Source organism: Sorex fumeus, unplaced genomic scaffold (genome assembly GCF_029834395.1).
Source record: "Sorex fumeus unplaced genomic scaffold, SorFum_2.1 ptg000129l, whole genome shotgun sequence".
NCBI classification, from domain to species: domain Eukaryota; kingdom Metazoa; phylum Chordata; class Mammalia; order Eulipotyphla; family Soricidae; genus Sorex; species Sorex fumeus.
In genome coordinates this window covers 6,898,997-6,913,273 of record NW_026606186.1, presented here as the reverse complement: position 1 = coordinate 6,913,273, position 14,277 = coordinate 6,898,997, and the positions used below count along the sequence as shown (strand labels likewise).

Sequence of the window (14,277 nt, the reverse complement as noted above, 5' to 3'; positions counted from 1 at the left end):
GAGGCGGGAGGCAGAGCTGGCTGGTTTCTTAGGGCACAGAAGGCCTAGCCCTGGGGACTGCCACAGGAGAATGGGGCCAGGGAGCCACGAGGGGGGAGGTGGGGACAAGGCAGGGGCAGAGTCATAGGACAGCAGCAGAGCCAGGTTTGATCCCTGGTACCCCATAGAGTCCCCCGAGCCTACCAGGAATGCAGAGCCCAGACTAAACTCTGAGCACTGCCAGATATGGCCCCAAAGTAAAAAATAAAGGAGGGGAGGGAGTGAACCCCTCTTCTGTAAACTGGCTTTATTTACTTTTTGCTTTTTGGATCACACCCCGGCGATGCATAGGGGTTACTCCTGGCTCTGACTCAGGAATTACTCCTGGCGGTCCTCGGGGACCATATGGGATGCTGGGAATCAAACCCAGGTTGGCCATGTGCAAGGCACACGCCCCTACCTGCTGTACTATCGCTCCAGCTCCCGTAAACTGGCTTTAACAGTTCACCCAAGGGCCTGTGGTGGAGTGCAAAGGCAGCGGCTACTCTCAAAAAGTCCCCGCTTGAGAACCTTCTAGAACCGGGGGCTGGAGGAATAGCACAGCGGGTAGGGCTTTTGCCTTGCATGTGGCTGACCCGGGTTCGATTCCCAGCATCCCATATGGTCCCCTGAGCACCGCCAGGAGTAATTCCTGAGAGCAGAGCCAGGAGTAACCTGTGTGCATTGCCAGGCGTGACTCCCTCCCCCCCAAAAATAACCTTCTAGAAACTACTTAACAGTGCTGCCTTAGCCCCAGCATTGACATACCAGCGGTGGCAAGATCTGGCAACGAAGGAGACTCCCAGGAAGGCAATTTGGGGGCACAGTAACAAGCAGGGGTTTTTCTTTTGAATTGTGATGCGAGAGGGGGCAGTAGCTGAGCTGGGCTTGGAGCCCGTCAGGATGCTCAGCCCCTGACCAATCAAGTCAGCTTTTCCTCCTGCCTTTTTTTTTTTTTTTTGACTGGAGCGATAGCACAGCGGGTAGGGCGTTTGCCTTGCACATGGCCGACCTAGGTTCGATTCCTTCATCCCTTTTGGCGAGCCCGGCAAGCTACCGAGAGTATCCCGCCTGCACGGCAGAGCCTGGCAAGCTCCCCGTGGCGTATTTGATGCCAAAAACAGTAACAAGTCTCACAATGGAGACGTTACTGGTGCCTGCTTGAGCAAATCGATGAACAATGGGACGACAGTGCTACAGTACTACAGTGCTTATTATTATTACTTTTTGTGACGTCAGAATCAAGCCTAGGACCCCACTCCGGTGAGGCAGATAAACGCTCTACCACTGAGCTACATGCTCCTCTCCCCTCCCCCTTCCAGCCGTTGGACCCTCCAGCTCCCTGGATGCCAAGCCACGCTGAGACGGGGTGGGTTCGTAACAGTCCTGTGCACCCCACCCCAGCCTACCCCGTAGGCACCCAACTCCGGGGTGCAGCCCCCACGTGTGCACGAGGATGGGGGCACGGGGCGGGATGAAAGACCCCTGCAAGGAGGCACTGGGATAGAGGCAGCTCTTGACACCCCTCCACCCGCCCCGCCCCCCCGGGCCTGCATCCTCCCCCCACCCTCTGCCGCAGGACCCAGAGAAGCGTCACCAAGCAGAGAAGGGCTAGAAGGAAGGAGAGACCATTCAAAGGGAGCGGAGAAGAAAAAGCTTTCGGCGAAGCCAGAGCTGGGGCCCTCTTCCCGCGGGCGCTCGTCCTCCGAGGAGTCTTCGGAGAGGAAGACGGCATAGTGGCCGGAGGGCTTGGCCAGGCTGGGCCGGGGAGACAGAGAGGAGAGGAGAGTCAGCAGGTGCCCTCGGAACTCAGGGGGAAGGCGGGCAGCCAGGAGTGGGGGTGCCCTGCAGAGAGAAGCCCCCTCCACCCCTCCCCAGCCCAGCAGGCAGACCAGAAATGGTGGGTCCCGTCACCCCAGAGCCAGTTGCCTCCCCCACCTGCACACACTTTGATCCTGGACACGGCCCTGGATCCCGTGGGGAGGACGGGCCGGTCTGCACTCAGCGAAGGGATGCCAGCCCGGTGTCCAGCCCCGGGGCTCGGGGAAGCAGACAGGGCACACCGACTGGACATCAACATGCGAGTGCAAAGAAAAGTCTAGCAAAGCAGGTGCCCTTGGCCTGAAAGAGGGAGGGAGAGAGAGGGAGAGAGAAAGAGAGGGAGAGGGAGAGAGCTGTGGGGGGAGAGAGAAAGATAGAGAGAGAGAGAGAACTGCGAGGGCTGGGGGGAGAGAGAGGGAGGAGAGAGAGAGCCGCGGGCGAGGAGAGAAATAGAGTGAGAGAAAGAGAAAGCTGCTGGAGAGAGAGCTAGTTGGGGGGGAGGAGAGAGAGAGCTGCAGAGGTGGGGGACAGAGGCAGGCCTGCCCCCGGCTTCTGGTCCGCCTCTGTGCCTTTTTCTGCGTCTTCCTTACTTTCTCCTCAATGTCTAATCCGGGAACTGGGGACAGTGGCAGGGTGGGGGAAGCCTGCGCAGAAAGGGCCGGGGGGGGGGGGGCCAGCTGGCAGGGAGGACCCCGGCTCTTCATCTGTAATGTGGGGTTAAATATTCCTCATTATAAAAAAATGCATCTCCCGTGCCCGCCACCGGAAAGTGCCCCTCTGCGTGTGCACACGTGTGTGCACGCACACACGCAGGCACGTTCGCATACACACGCACACACGTATACACACGCGCACAAATGCACACACGCGCACATATGCACACACATGCAAGTATACACACATGCAAGTATACACAAGCACACGCATGTACACACACACACACACACACACACACACTCTTCTCTCTCACACACAGCCCAGAGGGACGTCTGTGATTCATGTACTTGTGAGGCCCAAAGCCAGTGTGTCCACACCTGCCCCAGGCCCTGCCCTGGCCAGGGGATCTGCCCTGGGGATCCCGGGACGGAAGGAGACTGAGTGGGCGCTGCTCGCGAGGGCTGCCTTGTGTCACCTCCCTGCTCTCCTGGAACTCGGCATTTCACAGCCTCTTCCCACCCGGGACCCCCTTCCCACCTTGCTCCTCCCTACAGCCCCCGCCCCCCCCCCCCCCACCGGCCACCGTGGGTGCTGTCAGCCAGCCCCAGTCTCACGCCTATATATTTTCACCCATATCCGGGAATATCCAGCTGAGAAACGCTGCTTGCGGTGACACGACTCAGTTTCGTTTTATTTTGGGAAAACCAGGCGTCCTGGCTAGGGGCACAAGAGCCGCTGCTGTGGGAGGCGGGTGAGAGGCGGGCTCCGGTGTCCCCCCAGCACTGGGACGGTAACCTGCTTTCCGGCAGAGCGGGAGAGGAGGCCCTGGGGGGCTGGGCCCAGCTCTGCCCGCTGCTGTCCAAGGGCTCTGCCCACTGGCACGGCCTCCCCCAGTGATTTATAAAACACCAGATAAAGCAGCATTCGGAGAGGCCCCAGGCGCTTCTGGACCCCACCCTGTGCCCCCCACCCCATCCCCGCACCCTCACTGCAGGCGACAGCAGGGAGCAGAGAGGGGAACTGGGCATCCCCGGCCCGGCTCCTGGGCGTCTCATGCTGGACCCAAGGGTTTGGGGGGGAGGCATGTGACTGACAGAACCTTTCTGACCGAGGTACACCGGCCACCCCGGGGGCACATCCCAGGGCCTGGAAGGGGGACCCACAACCCCGCACAGGGCAACTAGCATCCTGTCTGGCGCTCACGTGGTGCCTTTGCCCCCATCCCCCATGATGCTGGGTGCATGGGAGGAAGCCCAGGGCGTGGCGGGAGCACTCAGGAATGGGGACCCCCCACTCCACCACCCTGCTTTGCAGGGAGCTGAGGCCCAGCCCCGCCTCCTGAGCCGGAGCAGGACAGGGGAGTGCCCAGCGGGGGACGGGCTCTCCCACGTCCAGAGGCTGCAGTTCCCCAGTTCCCGCAGTTCCCCAGTTCCCGTCACCTCCCTATGCTGGTGTGACTGTGGGGTGGGGGTGGGGGTGTCTCATCTGGCTCTGGCAGGAAACCCAGACGCTTCCCAGCGCTCAATCTGCACGTGGAGAATGTCGGGACACATATGTGAGACATTTGCCACAAGTGTTTTTCTGAAAGTGCTTTTTTGGGGGGAGGGCATGTGGTCCAGGCTTTGGGTCGCACGGCCCTCCCGATGGCACTTCCATGGCCACGTGCTTTCCGCACGATCCCCGGGGATACCACGGCAGACCCCAATGCATGAAGGGGAGGGAAAAAAAAGCTGAGGTTCAGAGAGGGACAGCCACTCGCCCTGTGTCACACAGCAGCCGGAGGCAGGGCTGGGGACTGGGTGGGGTGGGGGGCACTGGCTGAGCCCCCGTGCTGATCCCGTGGCGGCCAGAGGCAGGTGGTGAGAAGCAGGGGGAGGTTTCAAAAGGCACCGACTTAAATCCGATTGCTCGCCTCGCCCAGGAAGCAGACAGTTGTTTGTCAGGGATGAAGGACGTGCTGTCACAAACGTCCAGGCTTAAATTTTTTATTAGCTTCAGGCGGAATCGGAAGGCAGGGGTGAGGGGAGGGGGGGCAGGCGCCACTTCCCCTCATTAACCCAATTCAGTGAGTCCTCTGAGGCCTGCCACTGTGCCCGCCCGGCGTCACTACCCCCGCCGAGCCCGTTCAACGAAGGCAGGTCGTGGGGCGTGCGGCCACCCCTGGGCCCGTCCATCGTCAGTCCTTCGGCAGGCCTCCCAGCCCCTGCCCGCCGAGCTCTGCGCAGACGGCTTCCAGAATCGCTGTCGCACGTTGGGCTCGGCGTGGCACTGGCGTCGCGTGTTCCGTGACGGGGTGACAGGCGCGGCCGTCCCTCTGAGAATACCGTGTCACAGACACGGGCCCTGCGCGGCGCCTCTCGGCCGTGCCGGGATCACACCGGCTTCGTGTTTTAATGAGGAAGATCTGCATTTCCAGAGGTTCTTTTTTTTTCTCTCTCTTTCTTTCTTTTCCTTCTCTCTCCACCCCCCTCCCCTCATGTGTCACATCGCGTGGACAAATCAGCGGCACGTCACGCCGGCCCCCAATGAAATGCTGACAAATGTAGATATTTCAAATTTAATTGACGTTTAAAACGTCCTGGAGATGAAGAAGGCGGGGGTGTGTGTGTGGGAGCTGCCGAGCACCCGGCGCGAGGTAAGGAGGGGGCCGGGCTGGGTGCTACAGGGCCGCTTCTCCCCGGGTGCTGAAGATCTCGACGGTGTTGGAGTCCCGGCCGCCTTCCTGTGGGGCCGGTTGCAGGCGTGGCCAGGGCTTCTCTGCCCCGCAGAAGCCCCTTCGTCCCCCAGAACTCCTTAGCATCTCTCTCAGACCCCGCCTTTGATACAGAGACCCTGGAGGTGGGCACTCGTCAGGGACTTAGGCCAGCGCCAGGCTCAGCAACGACGTTCTAGTGCTCAACCCAGTGCTGGGTTCGCTTGGCCGCCATGGGGTCTGGGCTTGTCCCAGCAGCTGAGGACGAACCAGGTGCCGTGGGCCTTGGAGCCCTGCCCAGGCGAAGCGGCTCCAAGTCATGGAGACCCGCGGTGACCTGCAGGTTCCCTGGGGCCTCCCGGCCCCTGCCTGTCACCAGGATGCCCGCGTGCTCTTGGTCACGTGCACGGACCGGAGCCAGGGAGGTGGCTCAGCAGGACAGTGCGTGTGTACACATGCGCGCGCACGCACACACTCACTCACTCTACGGCACGTCACAGGGCTTGCATGGGGGTGTGGTGGGGAAGCCCACAGCACCCACAGAAGGAATGGCAGACAGAGCTCTATTGAGTGGCTGGGGGCGGGGGAGGGCCCGGACCACCCCCAGAGGAGTTGAGGCAAAGGAGGGGCCGTGACACTGGCTCTCTGGGCTCTGCTATAGGTGAACGTGTGTGTATGTGTGTATGTGTGCACAGGCATGTGTGTGCTCGCAAGCTTGTGTGTGCACGCAGGTTCATGTATGTGCACATACGTATATGGATGCATGTGCATGTAAGCACACATGTGCAGGCATGTGTCCCTGTGTATACGTGTGTGCACACAAATGTATGTGTGTGCACACTCAGCTGTGCGTGTATGTGCTTGCACGCACATGTGTGCATGTCCGTGTGCACATGTGTGCATGTCCACGTGCACACGTGTGCGGGCGTGCGTGTCCGTGAATGTATGGTTGTGTGTGTGACTATACGTGTGTGCGCTTCCTGCCAGACTCTGACCAGCTGGGAACAGGGCAGGGGGAGACGAGCTCCTGCCCACTGCAGGACAGCGGGCCTGTGTGCGTCCTGGCCAAGGCTCACGGGTGGTGGCAGGGCACTGCACTGGCAGACATTTCCCTGACCCTGGAGGGCAGCGAGGTCAGGGCGGCGTGAGGACGGCAGGCTCGAGGGCTGCCGTCGAGTGTCCACAGGCCCGTTGCAGCCGGCGGGGCTCCCTCTGAGCAGAAGGCGTGCTTGGCAGTTCCTGCTTTCCCAGCCTGGTGTTGTCCCCAAGGTGGGTGTGCGGGGGGCAAGGCCACTTCGGGGGCGCCAGGAGTGGGCCCTGAGTCCGGCGGGGGAGGCTGGTGACCTGCACTGGGCGGGGGTTGAGGGGGCTGAGTCTGGAGGGCCACGTCTGAATCGGCTCCCGTGGCGGTGGGGCGAGTGCTTCCTAGTCACCCCCTCTTCAGGGCAGTGGGTGGCCGTGGGGGGCAGCCACGTCCCTCCGCCATCTCTTCCTGCCTCCCAGTCCTTCCTCGAACTGGTCACTTGGGGGGACTCCAGGAGCCCAGCTCTGGTTTGGGGGACCAACAGTCCATGCTGAAGATACACAGCTCCTGCTGGGGGAGGACGGTGCCCGTCAGGGGATGCCAGGGAGGGTGAGTGGGGAGGGGGTGGGGTCTGGGGCTGTCAGAGGGGGATGGCACTCGCTACTAATGTGGGGTATCACCCAGGCTGCGGGAGCAGCTCCCCCAAGCCGCGAGCTCGGAAACATCATGAGGTCACTTCTCGGCGATACTCTGTCCACTGGGCTGGAGAGTTCCGTGCTGGGGGCCTGGTGAGGGGGTGCTATTGGGCCCTGCCGTGTGCCTGGGTGCACCTGGACATTCGACCTGGGCCCCCACACGGGCAAGGCACATGCCCTACCGCCGAGGAGCTCCTGGGCTCCGAGCACCACTTTTGGAAAGACAAGGCAAAGTCCAGGTCTTGAGCCCACCTGCTGCAGCAGGCCCCCCGCCAGGCCAGCGCTGGGCTTGTGGGGAGGGGCAAGGCACGGTGGTGACCCCAGCAGGTCACGGGGGAGCCTGGGGCCAGAGGGGCGGCATCATCTCGCCCTTTTCTGCACAGCGTCTGTGACACGATCGTCAGGGAGTTCTGATGCCAGGCTTGGGGCAGAGCTCATGGAAAGGCTGCTGGTCATGTCATGTCTCTTTTTCTTTCTGCATCACACCCAGCAATGCACAGGAGTCACTCCTGGCTCTGCACTCAGGAATTACTCCTGGCAGTGCTCGGGGACCATATGGGATGCTGGGAATAGACTCTGAGTCGGCTGCGTGCACGGCAAAACGCCCTACCCGCTGTGCGGTGGCTCTGGCTCCTGGCTGTGTCTCTTGGTCTTCATCTTCTGCGGTGCTGGGGTCATGCAGTGTGACCCGATGACAGGTTCCAGTTTCTTAGTAGTGTGGGTGGCTGCTCTGTATGGCGCCCAGAGGCAGCCGTGGGTGTGACTGCCAGGCTCCCAGAAGAACAGGGAGATGGGGGGAAGTTTGCCCATTCCCAACTCAGAGCGCGCCTGGAGGTTTCCATCACAAACCCCGCATGCCTGAGGTTTCTCAGCAGATTCATTCTTGTGCCTGAGGGACTCACCCTGAGCCTGTGGAGATCAGCTTTCAGCATGGCAACGTTTGGGTTCTAGAGGTTTTCGGCTGTCGGGGTCACCCGCTGGCCCCCTCCGGGGTGCCCCAGGTGAATTCTGTCTGGCGTGGGGTGTGGGGGCATCTCGGCAGCTTGGTCCTCTCTTCTGAGATTTATCTGTGAGTCAGGGCTGGTGCTTTGGTGAGGGAATTCTGCCCGGCTGGCACAGCATGTGGGGGCTCCTCAGACCGGGACCCCCAGCGAGCTCAGCTGTGGGGAGAGTAAAGCAGTGTGACCTCACCTCCCTTCCCATGCCTGCTCGTGCTGCTGCTGTGACGGCCAGAAGTTATGCCAGGCTTACCCGGGGGGGTCCCGCTTGGGGTGGTGGAGCCACGTCCCCTCTCCTGTCTGTGCCCTAGAGACCCACCCTGTCCCGGGGTTGGGGATCCCGGACAGACGGGCCACACCTGATGGTGCTTGGGGATTTCTCCTGACTCTGCACTCGGGGATCACTCCTGGCAGTGCTCAGGGACCCTCTATGATGCCATGGATAGAACCCAGGTTAGCAAGTGCCCTACCTACTATACTATCTGGCCCCAGCTACCTTTTCTTTAAAACTAGGCCAGGGAGGGCAGAGGAGGGGGCTTGGAGATTAGCGCCGGCGTTGAAGTGCACGCAGGAGTTTCTACTGCTGGCACCACCAAGTAAAATAGAACCCCAAATAAGCAAGAACAGTGAGGCTCATGAATGACCCCCCCTCCCCCCAGCACGGCAGGGAGTTCTCGCTAAGGGCAGCGGTCAACCACCCCCATGGCTAACAGTGGTCTGGAATGAGAAAAGGTGCAGATCACCAGGGTACTGACGAGGCATCACCCAAACTGTGAAAGCCTGGAACAATTTTGTTCACAGCAAGCCAACAGCAAGACAGGAGAGAGGAACCACGGCGGTCTGTCTATCTCCAGGGCTCTGGCCAGTCGTAGGATTGGGGTTTGTGTACACCCAACATAGCATCTCTGCAGTTTATATACACAGGGGGGTGGACCTAGTAAGTTAGTTGCTTCTAAGAAGCTGCAGTCCTGGGATTGAGGATGAACTGCCCTCTGGCCCCTAATTTCAGGATGATGGGTTGGGTTATTTTTAGCAACAAAAAGTCATGCGCACAGGGGCTGCAGCTGACCCGGGTTCGATCGCCAGCATCCCATATGGTCTCCCTGGCCCTGCCGGGAGTGATTCCTGAGGACAGAGCCAGGAGCAACCCCTGAGCACCGCTGGGTCTGGCCCCCGACACAAAACAAGTCATCCAGAGAGACGGGTTTGGCTTGAATCTGGCCCAAGGCGGAATCGGAACCTGGGGCTCGTGGACTCCGGGGTGGCAGAATCCGGGTCATTCCCACTGAGGACGAGGACTCTGCCTCGGGGAGCGAGGGTGAGGGTGGTTCCACATTAGGTACTCAAGGTCAGACACAGGGTCTTGCTGGGTGCCTGTGGCTTGGGATTCTGAAGACAGGGGTCTCCCCGCTGCCCAGCATGGCCAGAAAACTGGAGGAAGGTGGAGACCCCCACGGTGCAAAGGTCTTTAAGTCCTCATGGCGGTCTCCCTGCGGGGGACAGGCGGCAGAGTGGCCTGGTGTGTGTGACTCTGCATCCTCGGATTCTGCATGGACACTGTGTGGTCCTGGCAGGCGGGTGGTAACTGAGGGGTCTCTGGCAAAAGGAGAGGAAGCTGGGGCACGGCAGCCCTGGCACACACCCTGTCTCTGCCCACCGGCCCAGGCACACACTCTGGTTTCTGCCCACTGCCCCCTTCTCAAGGGGGCGGGGTCGGTGGCCCTCGCCAGGTGCCTCTCCATCCTGCTCGCAGTGCAGGGATGCTCTAGGTCACAGCTGTGTCCAGGGCCTTAAGCCTGGCTGGGGCAGGAGGCTGGGGCTGGGCACTTCCCAGCCTGAGACCCCAGCGTGGGACAGTCTCACCCAGTGCCCCTGCCTCAGTGTCCCCGACATGTCTTACAGGAAAGCCAGCCTGCCTCTTCCAGAGTGGGCACATAAGGTCCCATCTCCTTCCAGCCGCTTGGGTGGTGGAGGGACACCCTAGCCCAGGTGGACCCTGCTTCCTCCAGGCCCTCTTAGGTCCACCTCTAGGTGCCCCCTCCAAGCAGTAGAGTATGGAGGGGAGGTGGTCCATGCCACAGTGGATGGAGCTGGAGGGCCGTGGGAACCGGTGGTGAGCAGGGGGCAGCGGCAAGTCCCAGCCCTAGTGGGCCAGGCTGGGCGAGTGCCCAGCTACGCTGGCTGCGTGCTGGCCTCTGACCCCGGCCCCCCTGCCTGCTCCCCACCTTTTACTCTGGGAATGCTGAGGGTCTTCTGCCAGCCCCAAGCTGAATACTAATGGCGGCGTGCCCAGCCTGGAGGGCACGGCCCTGACTACTCATTAGCCGACTTTCACGGGGTGGGGGTGGGGGGGGCACAGAGCAGGCGGTGGGGGGCTTTTGGAGAAACTGTTCCCTTTCTGGTGGGTGCTGGCTGCAGGGTCACAGGGGTGGGGGTGGGGTGCTGGGGTGGCTGTACCCCACGCCATCTTCCCGAAGTGGCTTCCGGGGGCTTGAGCAGCGAGGAGCTGGTGCTGGCAGGGCACGGGCCGGAGGAGCAATCTCTCCAGAGAGCCTGCCTGGGCACCCTGTCCCTGAGGCGAGTCACCACAGCTGCCAGGAGGCGCTGGGGGGGGGGGGGCTGGCTGGGGGCACAGTGCTCACATGGCCCCGGAGACAGGAGAGGGAGAGTGAGAACCAAATCCCAAGGAATGACTAGCCTGAGGGCTCTGGTGCAACCCAGACGCTGAGCCACAGCTGGTGGCCTGGGAGGCTAAATTTTTATTTGGGGGTGGGGTGGGGTGGGGTCTGAGAAAGCCAGGGGGACGGAGTCCTTCCCTTGGCGACGAAGACCCCACGTCTCTTCCAGCTGTCTGATCCTCCAGACCCCGGAGACACTTGCAGATAGTGCGGAGACAAACATCTGTGATTCCGGAAATTCTAGGTCCACTGCGAGGCCAGACCCCCGCCCCCGCCCCCAGGGCTAGTGTCTGGGGCAGGTGGTGGTGGTGGTAGTGGGGGGGGGGGAACTGTGTACCACCCTGAGGCGCGGGCTTGCCCTGAGGCTCCTCCCAGCACCCAGGAGACCGGCAGGTGGGTGGGGCCACACCCCCTCCCCCCCAAGCCACTCCCCAGGATGCTATTTTATGAGGAGTCTGTTTTATTAAAATATTTTCCGCTGGGTTGCTTCCTGTGTTTCGAGAAGCCGGTCCTGCCAGCTGGAGCCGACAACGGTTGGGAGAAACACACCGAGTGCTGTTGTGACATGGCGTTTGGAAGTGGAGAAGCGCCGTGGGGGGTGGGGAGACGCGGGTGGGCAAGGGGGGAGGGCACTAGGAAGGTCCCAAGTGGTGGAGAAAGTCCCGCCCTGGGACTGCCACGTTAGGGAAGTTGGGACTTGCGACCGTGGTCTGGTGGTCCAGAGGCGCTGGGCTGGTCAGTTGGGTCTGCTGTGGCTTCCTGTCCTGGCCAGATTGCCCACACGCTCCTGCCGGCTCTTCCCAAGCTCACACGTTGCTTGAACAAAAATTAAAAAAAAAAAAAGGCATCCGGCAGAAAAGACACGAGAATGGGCCAGCCAGAGTTTGGTGATAGCCAGACAAGGGTTCCGTGGCAGCCACTGAAGGGGTGCAGCACCCCTAACCTGGTGTGAAAGGACGTGGGTAGCCCAAACTGGCCTCTGGCTGGGAGCCAGAGAGCTGTGGTGATGCTGTTCTGGGAAGGTAGGGGGCGCTGTTGGTCGGGGGAGAAACTACAAGGCGAAAACCAACTCTGCCTACGCGTTTCTCTGCTCTGTCCTACAACAGGCTTGGGAGGATTCCACGTTTTTAATTTTTCGTTTTTTTCCGGTTGTTTATTGAGCGGCATCTGGCGGTTCTCAGGGCTGACTCCTGGCTCTGCGCTTAGGGATCACTCCTGGTGGGGCTTGGGGACCATATGGGGTGCCGAGGGATCAAACCCGGGTTTGCTGTCTGTGAGGCAAACGGCCTCCCTGCTGTACTATTGCTCCGGCCCCAGATTCCACGTGTTCGTCTGTTGGCGTTTTTTTTTTTTTTTTTTTGCCTTTTTCCTTTTTGACTTTTTGGATCACACCCTGAGATGTTCAGGGCTTACTCCAGGCTCTGAATTCAGGAATTACTCCTGGCGGTGCTTGGGGGACCGTACGGGATGCTGGGGATCCACCTGGGTCGGCCACGTGCAAGGCAAACCCCCCCCCCCCCGCTGTACTATCGCTCAGACCCCGAATTCCACACGATTTTAAAGAAACGGCTTCAAGGAAAAGTGACTTTCCCATTTCATCCCCTTAACCAGAAAATCTCTCAGGCCCAGGAAGTTGGAGACCATGCAGCAGTCCCAAGCTTTCTCCACTAGGGGGCAGCCAGAGCCCACAGCGGCAGGGGGTTAGGGACCCACTGAATCCCGCATTCCTATTGTGCCCATGCGAAATCCGCACCCGACTTCACAGTCCTTAGTTCCAGGTGCCACACAGACAGACGTCTCCAGCGCCCTGTGCATGCACACACACACACACACACACACACACGCACACACACACATACACACGCACACAGGCACACACACGTGAGCACACACATGCATGCATACGTGCACACGCGCACACACAGGTGTGCACGCATGCACTTTCTCAGGTTGCAAGGTCAGCGGGCTCTGTGTCCATGCTGCCTCCTCCGGGGAGGCCAAGCAGTAAACTCTGGCGGCAGCCCAAGTGCTCCCCCACCCCCAGAGTTAGGCCCCCGCTGGGCGTTTCCCAGCCCTTTTCCACCTTTTGGCGAGCCCCTGCCATCTGCCCTCATCTCTTTCCCCAGAGGCCAGCGGGAAGTCACAAACCAGGCCCTGCCCACCCAGAGGACCTAAGGAGCCAGGGGTGAGGCCGTCCGTCTGCCCCAGCCCCCCACCACAGTCCTGGTCCGAGATGGACACTGATGTGCTTTCTCGCGCTCTCCTGGAAAAGGCCGCTGCTGAGAGGCCGGGGCAGAGCCCCAGAATGGGGGCTTGGGGGCCACAGGGAACCGTGGGCACCCGATGATGTTGAGAGACATCTCAACATCAGGTGGCTCGACATCTCAACATCTCCAGGTGGCTCTGGAGCCGGGGTGCTTCAGCTTTAAATCCTCCCTCTCTGCCCCCCGGATTCTGGTGGCTGCCCGCACACACCCACCTCATCTCTGTCCTGGTCACGGGAGCACTGGGACCCATGGCATCGAGCAGTGTCCAGCGCCCCGGACTCAAGGGAGGGCAGAGAGGCCGGGTCTGAGCACATGCCGAGGGCATGGTGGGCGCCCCCAGGCCTGACCGACCAAGTCCCTGCCTCCACCCGATCCTGTTCCCCTCCTGCCTCGGGTGCCCCTCGGTGCCCCGTCTGGGTGGCACTGCTCCTAAGCCAGCCCAGATGCCTGGCCCAGCCTCTGGGAATCCCAGATGAGGGTGGGGCAGTCGTAGGCCCACACCCCCCCAGGGAGGAAGCCCCTTGCCACACGAGCCCCCCACGGCGCAGACGGGGTGACTCACTGCTCAGGGCTGGGCACCGACGTCCTCCGGCCGTCCCCCGACAGGTTGCTCCTGGGCCTCTTGACGACATGTGGGCGGGGCGGGCGCACCTACGGGGGACAGAGGGGACACAGTGGGCACTGAGTGGGTGGTGGGCGGGGCGGCCCCCAGGAGGGAGCTCTGCCTTGTGGGGGGAGGGGCAGCAGGGCTGCTGGGCAGGGGGTCCGCATGGGCAGGGCGGGGAGGGCAGGCCCATCTGCCTCCTCGCAGGGTCACGGGGGGCCAAAGGGACACGGTGCCCGGGATCGTGATGCCAAGGCCACGCCTCTGGGCCACAGGGCCACTCCTGGTGGTGCTCGGAGGCCGACCCCGGGGCTCCTTGGCCCCGGCGGGGACCCACACACAGTCTGGCAGGACGAGGGTTCTCCTCAGACTTTAGGGCACACGAGCTTCATCTGTTCTTTCCACGGTGGGACCAAGGGCGCTTATTTCCCCAAGTGTGTGTGGGGGGGAGGCAGGAGTGAGGGCATTAAAGGGGGGCTCAGATCCATCTCCCAGCCCCCCAGGGCAGCCCTGGAGTCCCCAAGCAGGACAATGTACTCCCAGAGATCCCCATGCCTCATTCATCCCCGGCCTCACTGCCACCACGGACAATCAGGATACCCACTCAGCAGAGAGCGGGGCTTGAGGGAGTGGGAAGGCTTCAAATTTCTCTGAACCTCAGAGAGTTCAGATTCATGGGGAACGTCGGCAGACCGTTCTTTTTTTTTTTTTTAAAGCTTTAAATTTTTTTTCCTTTTTGGGTCACACCCGGTGATGTTCAGGGGTTACTCTCGGCTCTGCACTCAGGAGTTACTCCTGGTGGTGTTCGGGGACCATATGGCAT

The 14,277-nt window shown here is 61.3% G+C and overlaps 1 protein-coding gene across 3 annotated transcripts in view; it reads right to left on the bottom strand.

Annotated features, from left to right (window-relative positions):
- DENND1A (DENN domain containing 1A) overlaps positions 1–14,277 on the bottom strand; it is a 523,912-nt gene that overhangs the window by 4,360 nt on the left and 505,275 nt on the right. For 2 of the 3 annotated variants that reach the window (XM_056138644.1, XM_056138646.1), the window contains 2 exons: positions 13,413–13,501; positions 1,648–1,776 (listed from right to left, as the gene is read on the bottom strand). In XM_056138644.1, coding sequence (XP_055994619.1) covers positions 1,648–1,776; positions 13,413–13,501 — 218 coding nt within the window. The remainder of the gene's footprint in view (positions 1–1,647; positions 1,777–13,412; positions 13,502–14,277) is intronic. The other variant, XM_056138645.1, reaches the window with a different exon arrangement.